The sequence below is a fragment of the Drosophila navojoa genome, chromosome X, assembly GCF_054131105.1.
Source record: "Drosophila navojoa isolate 15081-1374.11 chromosome X, UAZ_NAV_1.0, whole genome shotgun sequence".
NCBI classification, from domain to species: Eukaryota; Metazoa; Arthropoda; class Insecta; order Diptera; family Drosophilidae; genus Drosophila; species Drosophila navojoa.
In genome coordinates this window covers 26,190,959-26,205,599 of record NC_142895.1, presented here as the reverse complement: position 1 = coordinate 26,205,599, position 14,641 = coordinate 26,190,959, and the positions used below count along the sequence as shown (strand labels likewise).

Sequence of the window (14,641 nt, the reverse complement as noted above, 5' to 3'; positions counted from 1 at the left end):
GCACAGACGCAACGCCTACATACATGAGATTTATATAATATATGGCCAGCTCTACTGGATATTTCAATCGACTCTTCCCTGTTCCCCCAAGAGTAACAGAATCTTTCGAGGCGAACTCGAAGGGAACCTGGAAGCATAATCCAAAGCATCTCTCTCATTATCTTACACCGTTTTATCAGCTTACATTGTACAAGGTTTATTGCATATAAATCTGTGATGTCTATTTAAGAACCTATTTGAATATCTATACGTATGACTATTAACTCGTGAATGGTCGATATATATACATATATGTATATGTATAAGTTGTACTTCGTGTTGTCAGCGGTGCAGTGGCTCAGTCCACACTCCTATCACAATCGCATTCCTCGACTCGTGTCCTAAACGCTCCTGGGCTAGGATGACGAGGACAATGCTTCGAACTGTGATCGATAGTCGTGGAGCAAATCGGAACGGCAGGAGACTTGTATAGCTGAGGCATTGGCCTTGAGGCGCAAATTGTTGTCGTTGGTCAGCAGCATCAGGTGCGGCACCTGCGACTGCAGCTGCAGGCAGCAGTTCACAATGCTGTCATCCGGGCAGTCCACCTCGATCAAATGGGTCGCTTCCTCCAGCGCAGATTGGGCTGCATCAATTACAATATAATTTAAATTGGATTGGCAACTCTCATTAATGAAATCATATCTACGAACCTTGAATTTTGAGACTCTCGTCAAACTTCTTGTTCAGATAGTGGATCGCTCGTATGGCCGATTTGCGATTGCGATCGTTATCGCTGCGCCTGTCCTTGAGCTTGTCCAGCTCCTTGATGACTATATATGGTATGTACAGCATGCTGCCCTTTGTCTCGCCCAGTGTCACACGGCACAGATCCTCCACAAAGTCAAGGTTATCCATGAGCACATTCGTATCCAGCACAAAGTACATATAGTCGACACAGCGTGCGGGCAGCTCCTGTCCAGTACACAATAGTCTTTGTAGCGTTAGATCCGATATACTTTCCGGTTGACTCCGATTCTTCTTCACACTTAGATCGAGCTGTGGAAGAGGATGCACCATATAAATTGTATTGGATCTAAAATTGTCAGGAATACGATTATAGCCCAATGCCCAATATATCCGTGAGATCCACTTGGATATTTTCTTATCATGAAGACAATACTGATGGGGAACCGATCCCGTACTACATATCGATCATTCGGATGTTTCTTATTAATGATATACGATATGTTATTGGATGGAGACAAGTCGATATCTACGGAACGCGTACCTGTTTACTGTCTGTTTACTCGCGGGTTAGTTACGAGCACACCTTCCAAATTGCAAACACACGAGAAAAAGGATATCCCGATCTGCCACGCCTTCGCATCTAGAATATCTTATTTATATGTGTATTCCTAATTTCAATTCTTTAAGTGGATATTATGGAAAACCAAGATGCTTATCTCTATAAAAGTATATAAAAGTGCGTGGTCTAGTCGAGACTCGATTTGCCAAGAGCACATATTCCCATCATTCTCTTATGTTCCCATAATAACGGAAGCTTTTACAAGACTTCCATAGACGCGATCCTCCACTTGAACCTTTAGCTTTTCGTAACCGTCCATGCGAAATGTATGGAAAAGAACGAAAGCTCTATATAAAACAATTGCAAACGTCCAATCGGAACCACTTCTCGACATCATATCGCTGTATTCCCGATAAGGAGGTAGCATAGACTGTTTGGCGGCTAGTTGCTTAAGTGAGTCCTGGCTCAGAGGGACCTACATGGGAGCTGACCATCTCTTTCGAGTTATTTCTCGAACATTCCCTCAGGAGGCTGACCGCATCCTCCATGGCTACCCGACACGGCTCTTGCAGTCTGCTTTCCACATTTGAGGTACAAATAATGTTTAGGTTACCCAAAAATCAGCTCTGTTGGTTTGTTTAATACCAACAGTTCAATGATTCATGGGAACCCTATAATTTCCGAATAACAGTACACTGTCAAGTTAACCGTAAACTTTGCTATAAACTACTTTTACAGTCCTAATCGCCATAATGCTACGTCATCGTATATCGATACAATTAATATATAAACATAGTATTACAATACGTACTATTGTGCAGCTGCTGTCCTGCTGCTCTTCCTTTTGCTCTTCCGCCTCCTCTTCCGGGAAGTCTAAGTCCATGGGTTCCACATCGTCTTTAGGAGTTGATAAAGCGATCTCCTCATCATTCTTTGTGACTGTTGCAGCTGGCAGCTTGTTGCTCTGTGTGTTGCAATTATTGCTCGCCTCTCGTTGCTGCTGCTGCAGAGTCTCGCGCAGCATTAAAAGGCGTTGGTTGGCTTGGGATAGTAAGGCTTATTAACAAATTCACGTCTATATATGTCATCTCAAAAAATTACCACTTGTGGAGGGATTGTTTTCCAGTCTATTGCTAGCATCAAACAGCGCCTTGGGCTTTGCCCAGGCATCTGCGATGGGAGTGCGTGATCTCGGATTCCATCTACGATTTGGCAGTTGCTGTTTCGTCACATTCAGTGGGATCTGGACTTTGCACATTGTGTGAAGTGTGGCAGTGGTGCTTGGGCTATCTGAATTGATGCTGACGTTGTTACAGCTGCTTCTGGTGCTTCTCTTGGCCACGCCTCGTTCTTTGTCAACTTTTCGGTCTCTCAATTGCTTTAAACTCAGTTGCAGACGTTTTAGCCTATCTTGGGCAGGCTGAGCCGAGTTCCCTGCTAGGGGAATAGGACAAACAAACCTATTAACAATGGTTCTTACATACAATTATCTATAAATACACAGGGAGTACTTTGCTGCCGACGAAGACATAAGATGAGTTTGCTTTGGGCGTCGCAATCAATTGGTTTGTTAATTCTATTTTTCGGATTTCCTTCTTCCATAGCTCGCCTTGCAGCCTAAAGCACGGTACAGACTAACCATACGATTTATTTAACAACAGCAAATAAAATAAAAATAAAAACAATGAAATCAGCTGATTTATTACTATCCTAGTCTATCAACAGGTATCGATAGCTTAATACTAAAGGCTAAAAAAAGATTTATAGTTCTAAGGTGCGCTTGTTTTTGATTGACTCATATTTCTTGAATTTTGTAGAATTATATATGTATATTTGAGCAAATATTCAAGAATTTCATTAGACAATTATAATGCCATTACCTGTAATCGATTATCTGTGAATAGTAATTCGAATGAATTGGTATGTATTCCCTCAACTATCGTTGAGCTTCCTGACCGATGTATAGATTGCATTATAGTCCAGCCCTGGAAACTGCCAAAGCAGCAACCGGTGTTTTTCCAATAGAGCCGTTGTCGTCAGCCAGTCAGTCTTCCAGATTACTCTGCAGTTGTTTAACCAGTTGATTTAAATTTTTCACAAATTCATTAAATATGATCAAGGTAAGCATCGTACATAATATGTGCAAAACAAAAAAAAAAGAAGAGATACACTGAACAAATCGTCCAGCCTTTACCAGATTTAGATTAAACTTCTCTCTGGCAATTGAGTACAAAGTCCAATTGGGACAACCATTGTCTGCTAAGAATAACTGTATGTATGTGTGCCATGTACAGTGTACCTTGTACCTAAAGATCTGATGCGCCGCCTTATCGTTACACAATGATTAAAAATAATTCAAAAAGATTCCATTATCTGTCAAATGTAACGCCAATTATGAATATCTTTGGTAGAACGTTGTCTCCCTGGTGACTGGTGGCGCCTCTGGCCTAGGCAGGGCCACAGCCGAGCGACTGGCCAAGCAGGGCGCCAGCGTTGTGCTCGCTGATCTGCCATCCTCTAAGGGCAATGATGTGGCCAAGGAGCTGGGCGACAAGGTGGTCTTTGTGCCCGTCGATGTCACCTCCGAGCAGGACGTGAGCGCCGCTCTCCAGACGGCCAAGGACAAGTTCGGGCGTCTCGATTTAACGGTCAACTGTGCGGGCACCGCAACCGCCGTGAAGACCTACAACTTCAATAAGAACGTGGCTCATCGCCTGGAGGACTTCCAGCGGGTGATCAACATCAACACGGTGGGCACCTTCAATGTGATTCGTCTGTCCGCCGGCCTTATGGGCGCCAATGCACCCAACCAGGATGGCCAACGCGGCGTCATTGTGAACACCGCCTCGGTGGCTGCCTTTGATGGGCAGATTGGTCAGGCAGCCTACTCTGCCTCGAAGGCGGCCGTTGTGGGCATGACCTTGCCCATTGCCCGCGACCTGAGCACCCAGGGAATTCGCATTTGCACGATCGCCCCGGGTCTCTTCAACACCCCGATGCTGGCTGCGCTGCCGGAGAAGGTGCGCACTTTCCTGGCCAAGTCCATACCGTTTCCGCAGCGTCTGGGCGATCCCAGCGAGTACGCCCAGTTGGTGCAGGCGATCTACGAGAATCCGTTGCTCAATGGCGAGGTCATCCGCCTGGACGGTGCCTTGCGCATGATGCCCTAAAATAGAGCTGTCACTCTCAAATCAGTCTTGCATTTATAGCAGTCACTGTGTGTTTTTTTTTTTTCTCTGTTCTTCTCTTAGTCAATAAGCAATAAGTTGCCAATTTTAAATTGTGCTAAATAAATATTGTCAGATTTTCAAAATTAAACTAAACTTATATCGATAGTCTTCGCAATGTTTATCTGAAAGATGTAGCATATATATCGATAGCATACAGTGCATATAAAGTGTTACCAAAAAAAAACGCTGCTTAGCATTTTTGCCATTTGCCGGCGCTGGTCACACTGGGGACGACGCTGAGACGACGTCGGAGTTTTGGACGAATGAAATAATGCTGAAATTGAAAGCAGCAGCCGAAAAACAATTGCAATGTGTGCAAATGCAAGCAATCAATATGTGTTTATTAACAAAGTGCGTGTGTTAAGCAAAAAGTGCGATCTGTAGGCGTAGCAGTGCAATCGCAACAAGGCAAGAGAGAGCGCCAGTGCCCACAGCCAAGGCAAGTGCAATGAAAATTGTATGCGCCGTGGAATTGTAATGAATGCTAATGCATTTGGCATGTGTATGTGTGAGTGAGTGTGCGACACTCGTATAAAAAGTAAAAAAGTGTGCATGTGTGTGTGCTTTAGTGTCTGCCTGTGTGTACGCGAGAGCCAGGAGAGCAATAATTAAATTAAGCTAAGGTGTTACGTTCATGTGAGTTGGTGTTGCTGCTGCTGCGTCGCTGTCAGCGTGTGTGTGTGAGCGCGCGTGTGTGCGTGCGCCCAGTTGTGTATATACAAAGTGACAAAAAATTCTAATAAGAATATTTGTTATCACTATCGCCTTCTCGCTCCAGCATGCGTTCGCCAAAATAATATATGTGCATATATATGTATTTATTTATTTTATATATATGCATGTATTGCGATAGCGCTTGACTGGATGCAACGCATTTTAATAGCGGCATTCTGTTATAAAAAAAATTACTACACCGCACGAGTTACTACGAAAACGACGACAACGACGGCAACGACGAGGATGCCGTTAACGTTGGCAGCGGCAGCGCAGTAGCGTCAAATTTTCCGGCTATTCCTTTTGGCTGATGCTGCTGGGCGGTGCTGTGCCTGTGTTCGTATGCATATACATACATATATTGGTATATATTTATATATATATACATATATATTTGCGTTTGTGTATGTGCGTACTACACACAACGCAGTATTTTACGCACTCAAAGGCTTTAGCATATATGTATGTATGTCTATCTACATATGTGAGTGTGTGTGTGCATTTTGAAACTGCTAGAAATGGAGAAAAAACGTAGCAAATATCTACGCCCAAAATCTACTACTAAATTGACAACAATTTCTGCGCACAAGCGAATGCTGTGCGAAATGCTTTGGCAGAGGGGGAGGCGCGGCCGTTTGTGTGGGCGGGTGGCTGGGCGCACGGGCGCACGCAACTGTCATTGACCTTCAATTCGGTGCAGCATTCGTTGTTGTGCAGCAGCAGCAACGACGCCGCACCCAAAGGTCATGTGATGTGTGCGGCGCGATGTGTGTCATCAATTAGTCAATTTATCAATTCATCAAGCGTTAATTGGCAATACATTGAAAAGGCATGTAGTGCGAGCCGTTAGCCGAGGCGGCCTTATCATAACGTATGCACAAACGAATCCGGAGTGAAACCGAAAATTGCTCCAGCTTTGATTTGCAGACGAAGCCAATCAATCCATCAATCAATCAGATGATTGACAGCGCTCAATCGAGCGCCGGCAAGTGTGTGTGTGCCCAATGCGAAAGGCTGTTTGAGGAGTTTTAGAATTGAGCTAAGCAAGCTAAGACTGAGTGAAGTATTCATCGGAATTATTAGAGAACAACAAATTGTCATACGATTTGAATTCAATTAGTGTTCCTGTTATAGATTGCAAAAGCAAACGGAATAAAAGTGGAGAACATCAGCTCTTAATCAGATTTAATTGCAATTTCCATTTGAGTCACACGAGGAGCGAATCATACGAAAAGTTTGTCTTCTCTTTTGGCTCTGCTCAAAGCAATCAATCAATCAGTCAATTAATTAACTAATTTACTCTACCTCTACCTTGCAGCACACACACACACACACACTTACCCACACACACGCAGCACACACATACACACACACACACACTGAACATGGAATCGTCCATTAAGCTTAAGGAGTGCAACAACTCGAATGGTAATCCAAATCAGAGCCTCAATCAGAGCCAACTGTGCAATGGGAACAGCAACTGCACCACCGGCAATGGTGGTGGCGTGACCGTTAGCATTTGCAGCAGCGACAGCTTTAGCAGCATGATGCCACCGCCCGCAACGACGCGCGACCACGAGCTGGTCAGCGCGAACAGCATCGAGCTGAATGCGGCCGCCTCGCTGAGCGATGACAGCGGCGTCCCATTGACCACCAACAGCTCCATATCCAGCGGCGACTCGTATCGCATAGGCATGTGCAAGTTCGAGATCGAGGTGAGTGCGCAATGAGTTGCCTGCGGGCCCATTCCCACCTAACCCAATTAACCGTTTCGTTTCGATTCACTTGCAGATGGTGGAGAGCGACGGCGAGGTGTCGCAGTTCGATTCGCTGGACAACTGCTCGGAGGGCGGCATGAGCGCGGAGAACTTCAACACGCTTAAGAAGGGGCCGCTGGCGCCGATCGATCCGCCGCCCGAGTTCCAGGACTCGCCGCAAACGACGCTCGTGCGCTCCATCTCGAAGAACATTGTGAACAGCCTGCGCCGCTGGACCTCGTCGCAGTCGTCGTTCGAGCACCTCAAGGACGACGTGACCATGGTCAGCGCTGCGGTGGCCAGCGGGGCCACAGGTGCCAACCAGGAGCTGGTCCTGCTGCTGGCCAAACCGACCCTGGATGCCAGCGGGACTAGCAGCAGCAGCAGCTGCAAGCTGTCCGTCAGCGACGCGGCCTCTGCTGCCGCAGCTGCAGCGGCGGCGACGGCGGCGGCTGCTGCTGCTGTTGCCGCCAGCCACTCGATCCAGCCGTGCGCTGCGCTGTGCCAGGAGCGCACGCTCAAGGAGTCGTATGCCATCAACAAGCATCTCTACTCGAGCGACTCCATACTGAACAGCCACACGGACAACATATACGACGAACCAAATAATATTATAAGCAGCTCGCTGGGCAACAGCATAGATCTGCTCGACGACGACGAGGACGATGAGAACGACAATGATGAGGATGATGCTGATGCGGACGACGACGATGTGGAGGCTGCCTCGGAGCAGAGCAGCTGCTCGCCCTCGCTGCCGTCGCCACCGCCGCCCGTCTCGATAATCAAAATCAAGCAGACGCTGTGCCCCTACTACCAGGATCACACGCGCTACTTCAAGGCCATACCCACGGAGCAGGACAGCATTGCCAGCGCGAAGGCGGCGGCGGCGGCGGCTGCGGCTGTGGCCCAGCAGCGCTTCAACAGCGCCGGCCTCTCCGAAATACATGACTACGATCTGTACTATGGGGCGCGCGGCAGGCAGTCCGCGGCGCTGCAGCCGCCGGGGGACAACGGCAGCAGCAGCCTGCAGCGGCGGCAGCTGCTGTACAGCCCGCTGGGCCACACAAGCCACTGTCACTACCACTCGCACCACCACCACCACCATCACGGCCACCACCACCACCAGCAGCACCACGGCCAGCGGCCGAACTCGCGCAACTCGCTGAACAGTCGGCTTAGCAGCTCGCACAACTCGCTGAACGTGTCCTCGGCGAACAAGCCGGACGACTCGATCTTCATAACGCAGGCGATGTCGCACGATGCGCTGTTCACGCGCGAGATCTCCGACTTCTACAACGTGCCCATCGACTCGGACATCTATGCCTTTCCCGTCGACATGATCGAGCAGCAGCTGGAGAAGCAGCAGCTCGAGCAGCAGCAGCAGCTGGAGAAGCAGCAGCAACAGCAGCAGCAGGCGCTGGAAAAGCCACAGCAGAACGTGGCGTACCACAAGGCCTCGAGCAGGCGCAACAAGCGGAACAAGCGGAAGCAGCGCTACGCGGCGGCAGCTGCAGCAGCGGCGGCGGCAGCGGCAGCGGGGTCGACAACGGTGGTGGAGACGAGCGACGATGGCGGCGACAAAACGGGCAAGCACGGCAAATATCGCACGCCCGTGGTGCAGAGTGGCGAGGCGGAGCCGCTGCACATGACGCTCGACGAGGTGAAGCAGTTCTATCACACGCTGTACTCCGACGCGGGCAAGTCCTCGTGGTGTGGGGCAAGTGGGGCGGCTAGCAATAAAATGCTCGGCACTGGCGCAGCGGGCGTCGGCAGCAAAGCGCTGGGCGTCAAGTCGAGCAACGAGACCATCTGGAGCATGTCGACGAACACCACCAACACGACGAACACAACGACGACGACGGCGCGCACGCGCAGCAGTGCGGGCACCACGCGGGCGAGCGGCGGCGGGGCTGCGAGCAGCGACACCACCGCCAAATATCTGAGCAAGCAGAGCAAGCACAACATCGACAATGATAAGCTGAACAACAACAACAACAATAACAACAACAGCAGCAGCAACAATTATGCTCAGCAGCAGCAGCAGCAACCGTCGGCGGCAGCAGCAGCCGCTGGCAGCACCACGCAGCTGCCCAATTCCTCAGAGAAGCTGCTGGCCGAGCAGCAGCAGCAGCAGCAGCCCAACAACAACAAGCATCTGCTGCAGTCGGAGAAGAAGTCGCAGTTCTCGCTGAATCTGAAGCAAAAGTTCTGCAGCATCTTTCGCTTTCGGCGCAGCAATCACAGTCGTTGTCGCAGCGCCAATGCGTCGGTGGCAGCAGCAGCAGCCGCCTCAGCGGGTGCCGCCACTGCCACAGCCGCCGCTGTCAGTGCCACAGCGTCCACGACAGATGCCGCCGATGCGGAGGAGGCCAATAATCAATGCCTCAACCGCAGCGAGCCCAGCGCCGATCTGCGCAAAAAGTTTCAGTCGCGCGCTTTGCCGCCGCTGCCACGAAAAGGTGAGCCCGCATGCTCTACGAATTGGCTGGAGTCACTTTAATCTAATCCTCTGATGCACTCCCTTACAGCTTATGCCATTGACGCCGCCGAAGCCGAACCGGAGGAGCAGAAGAAGAGCGCCGGAGCGCAAGAGCCGCGTGCACTGCAGTTTACCTCGAGCATTGAGAAAGTCAAAGACGTATGTGGTCTCTCCCAATCGATATAGATTTACTGCTCTTTAATTCTCTTGTCAAATGCTCCTCCTCGCCAATAGAGCTGAGTTGAAATAGCTATTTCCGTCTGTCCGTCCGTACGCATGAACGCGTCGATCGCAGAATATATAAGAGCTAGACACTAGGGAGCATTGATGACTGTTTATCAAATTATATTCCATACATATTAAGAGCTAGAGATATAATTTATACAGATAACTTGACTCTGTTCTTCACTTTCCCTTTGCACACCGTAAGCGTTAGGGATATAAGAACTAAGTCGAGCTTGACTAGAGTGGAGCAGTTTGAATTGTTTTCGTTTATCTTTACTCTTTGTTCTCTTTATCTAATTTGATTCGTTTAACTTATCGTTCGCTTTGTTTTTGCAGTATGGCTGGTACTGGGGTCCACTGTCCAGCGAGGCCGCCGAGAAGGTGCTTTCCAACGAGCCGGACGGCTCGTTCATAGTGCGCGACAGCTCCGATGATCATTATATATTCTCGTTGAGCTTCAAGCTAAACAACTGCGTGCGCCATGTGCGCATCGAGCAGGATCAGGGTAAGTTTGTGTACAGCATGAATGAGAAACTGTGAAACGCCCAAGTCTTCTCTCTCACTCTCACTCTCACACTCTGTCTCTCTCTCAATCATTGTCTGTCTCTGTTTTCATTGCAGGCACATTCTCGTTTGGCTCGTACGCCAAGTTCAAATCACAAACTATAACCGAGTTCATTGAGAAGGCAGTCGAGCATTCGCGCAGCGGCAGGTGCGTTCAATCAATCCGAAACACAAACCAGAATATATAATCCTATAAATCCGCATTCTCTTGCAGATATTTGTTCTTTCTGCATCGTCGGCCGGAGCATGGACCAATGCGTGTGCAATTAACCAATCCAGTATCTAGGTTTAAGCATGTACAAAGCTTGCAGCATATGTGCAGGTGAGTGGAGCAGCTCGGAAAGTTCTGAGCAATGCGTTTATGAACCCACATTGAATGCGATGCTTTGTCCTTCACACAGATTTGTTATACTAAAGGCGGTTATACGAAAGGATCTAATACAGACATTGCCATTACCAAGAAGACTTCTAGACTATCTTAACTATAAGCATTGCTACTCCGAGCAGGTGGAGAGCGACAGTTCGCACTCGCAGGTGAGTGGGCACAGGCATATACATATACGTAGTTATAATGCCGTCAATAAACTGACTGTCTTTGCAGATATCTGGCGATGGCTCCATGTAAAATTAAGCAAGGCGAATGCCGGCAAAGAAATTGAACGAATGCGAAAGCAACAGAAATTATTACATTATATAAGTAGTAGAATTTAACAAACAAAACAAGTATATGATAAAATCAAGGCAAGAGCGAAGGCATTTAAAAACACGAAACACATGAGAGCAACGGCAACATAAACAATTGTTGATAAAAGGATGCAAGGAAGAAGGAGAAATTCAAAACTCTGTTTATTGATCATTTTTGTACTCGGTGCTATACTATAAATATTAACTAATTAATGACAAAGCAAAAGCGAAACAAAACAAAACAAAAACATATATTAATTGATATGATTATGCGTAGTCAAGTAAAACAAGAACAACAAAACACCAACAATAACAACAACAACAAAAACAATAGCAACAACAGCAACACACAAACAATGTATATACTTATGCATAACTAGAATCGATAATAGATAACAAATAATAATAATAATAACAATTTACACAGCCAGCTGCAAACTTTGAGCACGATGAATTTGGCGAGCGCGTTGAATTCTCGATTTCTAGATTATTGTATAAAACTTAAATGCTTGCCTTTTAGCTGTGATTCTTAGATTTTGTCACCCGTACATCTATATACATGTATAAATATCTATGTATTTGTTTTTATAAGTTTTGGCATAAGATGTTTATTCAGAGCTATGCGTTCTTACCGATTCGAAACGTTCAAACTGTAAATTTGCTCAAGTGCTCGAAGCTTAATGCAATAATATCGTTTAGGAACTTGAGACATGACCCAGAAGGGTTGCGACATTGTTGTATTTGAAACCTTAAGAAGCAAGTTGGAGAAGTTTAAGTGAAAATGTGAAGCGGGATAAATTTATGGTCTGACACTTGGATGAAATGAAATACTCGACAATTGCTCAAACGGAACCAATGTTAATATGTATATTTATGATTTTTAATTTATTGTTTTGTATCCCCGTTTTTCGTAGCCTTAACTAATTAATTTGCTAAGCTTGTGTCGCTCTCAGAATCGTGCCCAGAGTGCAGCAAGACCCAAAAATAAAAAGGAAAAGAAACGAAACGAAATGTAACGAGAAATATGAAAGTATGTCATATATATTATATAGATCAATGTAAACATCTGAATAATGTTGATTGTAATTGATAATGTAATGATTAATGTATTAATTAATGTATCTGTATCATTAGTATATATATTTATTATGATGGATTAGTTGAGCAATTGCGGGCTCCAAATGCAATATGTACATTTATTTAATTGATTGTTAACCATATTTGTTTTCCTTTTTGTACTTATTCGTTATTTATGTTTAAAGCTCAGTTCTATAAGTATTCAACCTTATATATATATATATATTTACTTACTATATATCTCCCTTTTATATTTTTCTACTGTATATTATTTGTTTTTAATTTTATTGAACTACACCTTGTATATATTTATTTAAAACATGCAAAAACAATCCGATTTAAAGCTGTTGTTCTTTTAGTTTATGCTTTTTCTTGGAACTTACAACAATGCAGCGAATACAATAAACACTTGCAATTACACTGTGCAACAAAGTTACTTACCACACATCCACAAATAGAAAAACCTTTCAATTAGAAATTTCATTTGAGAACACGAATCGAACGTTTTTTCTTTCTGTTTTCTGTTAAAAATAAAATCCTGTTGCATAGTGTTAATTGTTTATTAAAATGTAATAAGCAGGAGATAATTTAACAATGAAAAAGATTTAAAAAATGAAGAAAAAACACCAAAAAGACCAGCGAAATGAAAGCAAGAAACATGAGCAATGGAAAGGCAATATAACAAATTTTTAATAATAAAAATTAAACGAAATTGTTGCTACGCTTCTGTTTTTACTGGATGAATGGGATAGACCAATTGCTAGAAAAGATTTAGAGAGAGTCAAAATCTTGTCTAGGATCAATACGTTTGTTTTTAGGTTCTAAGACTGCTAAAATTAACGCTTCGAGTTTACAGACTGTCTTTTAACACGAGTTTATTGTTTAGAGGACGACTTAACATAACATAAGCTGAACCTAATCCCTGGGACCAATGCTTAGATTTTGGATTGCATTCTGTTAGCCAACAATGTTAGTTCGCTGTTCCAATGAATAGGTTAAAGTATTAATGCATGACCATTTACCCTTTATCCATATTCACCAAAGTTGTGAATGTATTCCACCTCAGTTTGCTCACTTTGTTCAGCGCCATCTGTTGTAATGGTTGCGAGGCAAACGCACCATCATGCTACAGAACGTGGCGCCACCTATTAGTCGTTTCTGCTTTACTTCTTGCAGAAAAGCTGTTAAATTCATATTGTCTATCAAGCTGAGACTAAATAGACTTGAATTGATCGAACCAGTTAAACTATGATATATATCTATATGCATAGAAATACACAAGACTCCTTAATAATATTTAACGATCATTAAATCATTATAAGAAAGTAAAATAACAACTAGAATTGGTCGATGCAGCGGAGAAAATCAACAATGGAATTAGCATAATATTGTTATGATCATCGTACGATCACACTTCTGGTCAATCAGTTTCGCCTTATGCAGAGCTAATAAACTTTAATTTTAAACAAATGAGAGATCTATATTTCGGCATTAGCATGTAATTAATTGGCTTTGTGCACTGAGCTTCAATATTATCATAAGTTTTACAATAATCTGTAACGGTCCTCTATGGTCAGCCAGATAAAAGACAAGTGGTGGCCAGACTGGGGGTAGGGGCAGGGGTAGGGGCATGGCTAAGAGGTGGGGGGCGCCTTTGCATGCCGCGGCTTTTGTTGCTTTTCTTGTGGCTTTTCCATCGCTCGATTCCAACAGCGAGAGACGAAGACTAACAACAACAACAACAACAACAACAATGGCAAGCTGTTAAGGTAAATGCAACTGCAACCGCCTTGTGATTAATTACATTTTCTTTTTAGCCAGTTTTCTCTTTAGCCTTTTCAATTTTTTCGGCTGCTTCGGCGACGTCAACGTCGACGTCGACGTTGCGATTTGAAATTAAATTTTGATTAATTGCAGCCGCCGCCGGTCGGCACCTTTTTGGTCAGTCGGCGCTACGTGAAAAGTGTTTTTGTCTCCCTCTCCATCTCTGTCTCTCGCGTTCTCCTTCGGTATCTCCCACTCTCTGCTTGTTGAAATTCGCTGCACTTGCACCGCCGTCCCGCTGGCTTCGAGAGCGTCCGTCAACCTTCTTGAAACGAAACAATTTTCAGGTGTGAAAAATTTTGAAATGCGCTTTCAATTTGCGCTGCCTGCGTCGGCAGCGACAGCGGCAGAGGCAACGACTGCGGCCCCATTAACGCAGCAACCAAATAAAGTCATTACCAAGTGCCAGGCCACAGCTAAGGGCAGCTAATAGAGACAGACAGAGAGAGAGAGAGAGAGAGAGAGAGAGAGAGGTGGAGGGAGCGGGAGGGAGAGAAGTCGGGTGGGTGCAGGGGATGGGCGGGGTTCCTGGGCGGCTTTGCCTTCTAATGCGCCCCAGCAATTTGCTACGTAGGCCGGCCACACCTACCTGCTGCCAAACATGCAACACGAACGAACAGCCCACCACCTGCCCCTGCCCCTGCCTCTGCCCCTGTATCTCGCCCCCCCTCCTCCTCCCTCGCTCTCTCCGTCCAGCCAGCGCCTAGCCTAGGTCTCGTTTGTAGCTGTTGCAGCTCATTCGTGTCTGTCTTGTGGCTAGCAGGGGATCAGATAACTCAATTATTCGCGGCGTAAACAA

The 14,641-nt window shown here is 45.8% G+C and overlaps 3 protein-coding genes across 4 annotated transcripts; 2 read left to right on the top strand and 1 right to left on the bottom strand.

The window, feature by feature from the left end:
• Positions 1-184: 184 nt before the first annotated feature.
• Positions 185-3,033, bottom strand: Swt1 (Swt1 RNA endoribonuclease). 2 transcript variants are annotated; one of them, XM_089262992.1, is made up of 5 exons: positions 2,800-3,033; positions 2,390-2,725; positions 2,100-2,329; positions 693-1,038; positions 185-625 (listed from the first exon to the last, which is right to left on the bottom strand). In XM_089262992.1, the coding sequence occupies exons 1-5, from the start codon at positions 2,888-2,890 to the stop codon at positions 396-398; spliced, it is 1,233 nt and encodes a 410-aa protein (XP_089119118.1). In that variant the 5' UTR covers positions 2,891-3,033; the 3' UTR covers positions 185-395. The 2 variants fall into 2 exon arrangements, with proteins under 2 accessions (XP_089119118.1, XP_089119119.1); XM_089262993.1 differs by having other exon boundaries at positions 2,390-2,722; positions 2,800-3,030.
• A 213-nt stretch (positions 3,034-3,246) lies between these two features.
• On the top strand, positions 3,247-4,611 carry scu (hydroxysteroid 17-beta dehydrogenase 10). The gene is made up of 2 exons (XM_018109774.3): positions 3,247-3,408; positions 3,700-4,611. The coding sequence occupies exons 1-2, from the start codon at positions 3,400-3,402 to the stop codon at positions 4,456-4,458; spliced, it is 768 nt and encodes a 255-aa protein (XP_017965263.1). The 5' UTR covers positions 3,247-3,399; the 3' UTR covers positions 4,459-4,611.
• Positions 4,612-6,352: 1,741 nt separating this feature from the next.
• Socs16D (Suppressor of Cytokine Signaling at 16D) lies at positions 6,353-12,466 on the top strand. The gene is made up of 8 exons (XM_089262991.1): positions 6,353-6,947; positions 7,024-9,448; positions 9,518-9,627; positions 10,030-10,198; positions 10,315-10,405; positions 10,472-10,579; positions 10,659-10,791; positions 10,859-12,466. The coding sequence occupies exons 1-8, from the start codon at positions 6,618-6,620 to the stop codon at positions 10,880-10,882; spliced, it is 3,390 nt and encodes a 1,129-aa protein (XP_089119117.1). The 5' UTR covers positions 6,353-6,617; the 3' UTR covers positions 10,883-12,466.
• Positions 12,467-14,641: the final 2,175 nt, after the last annotated feature.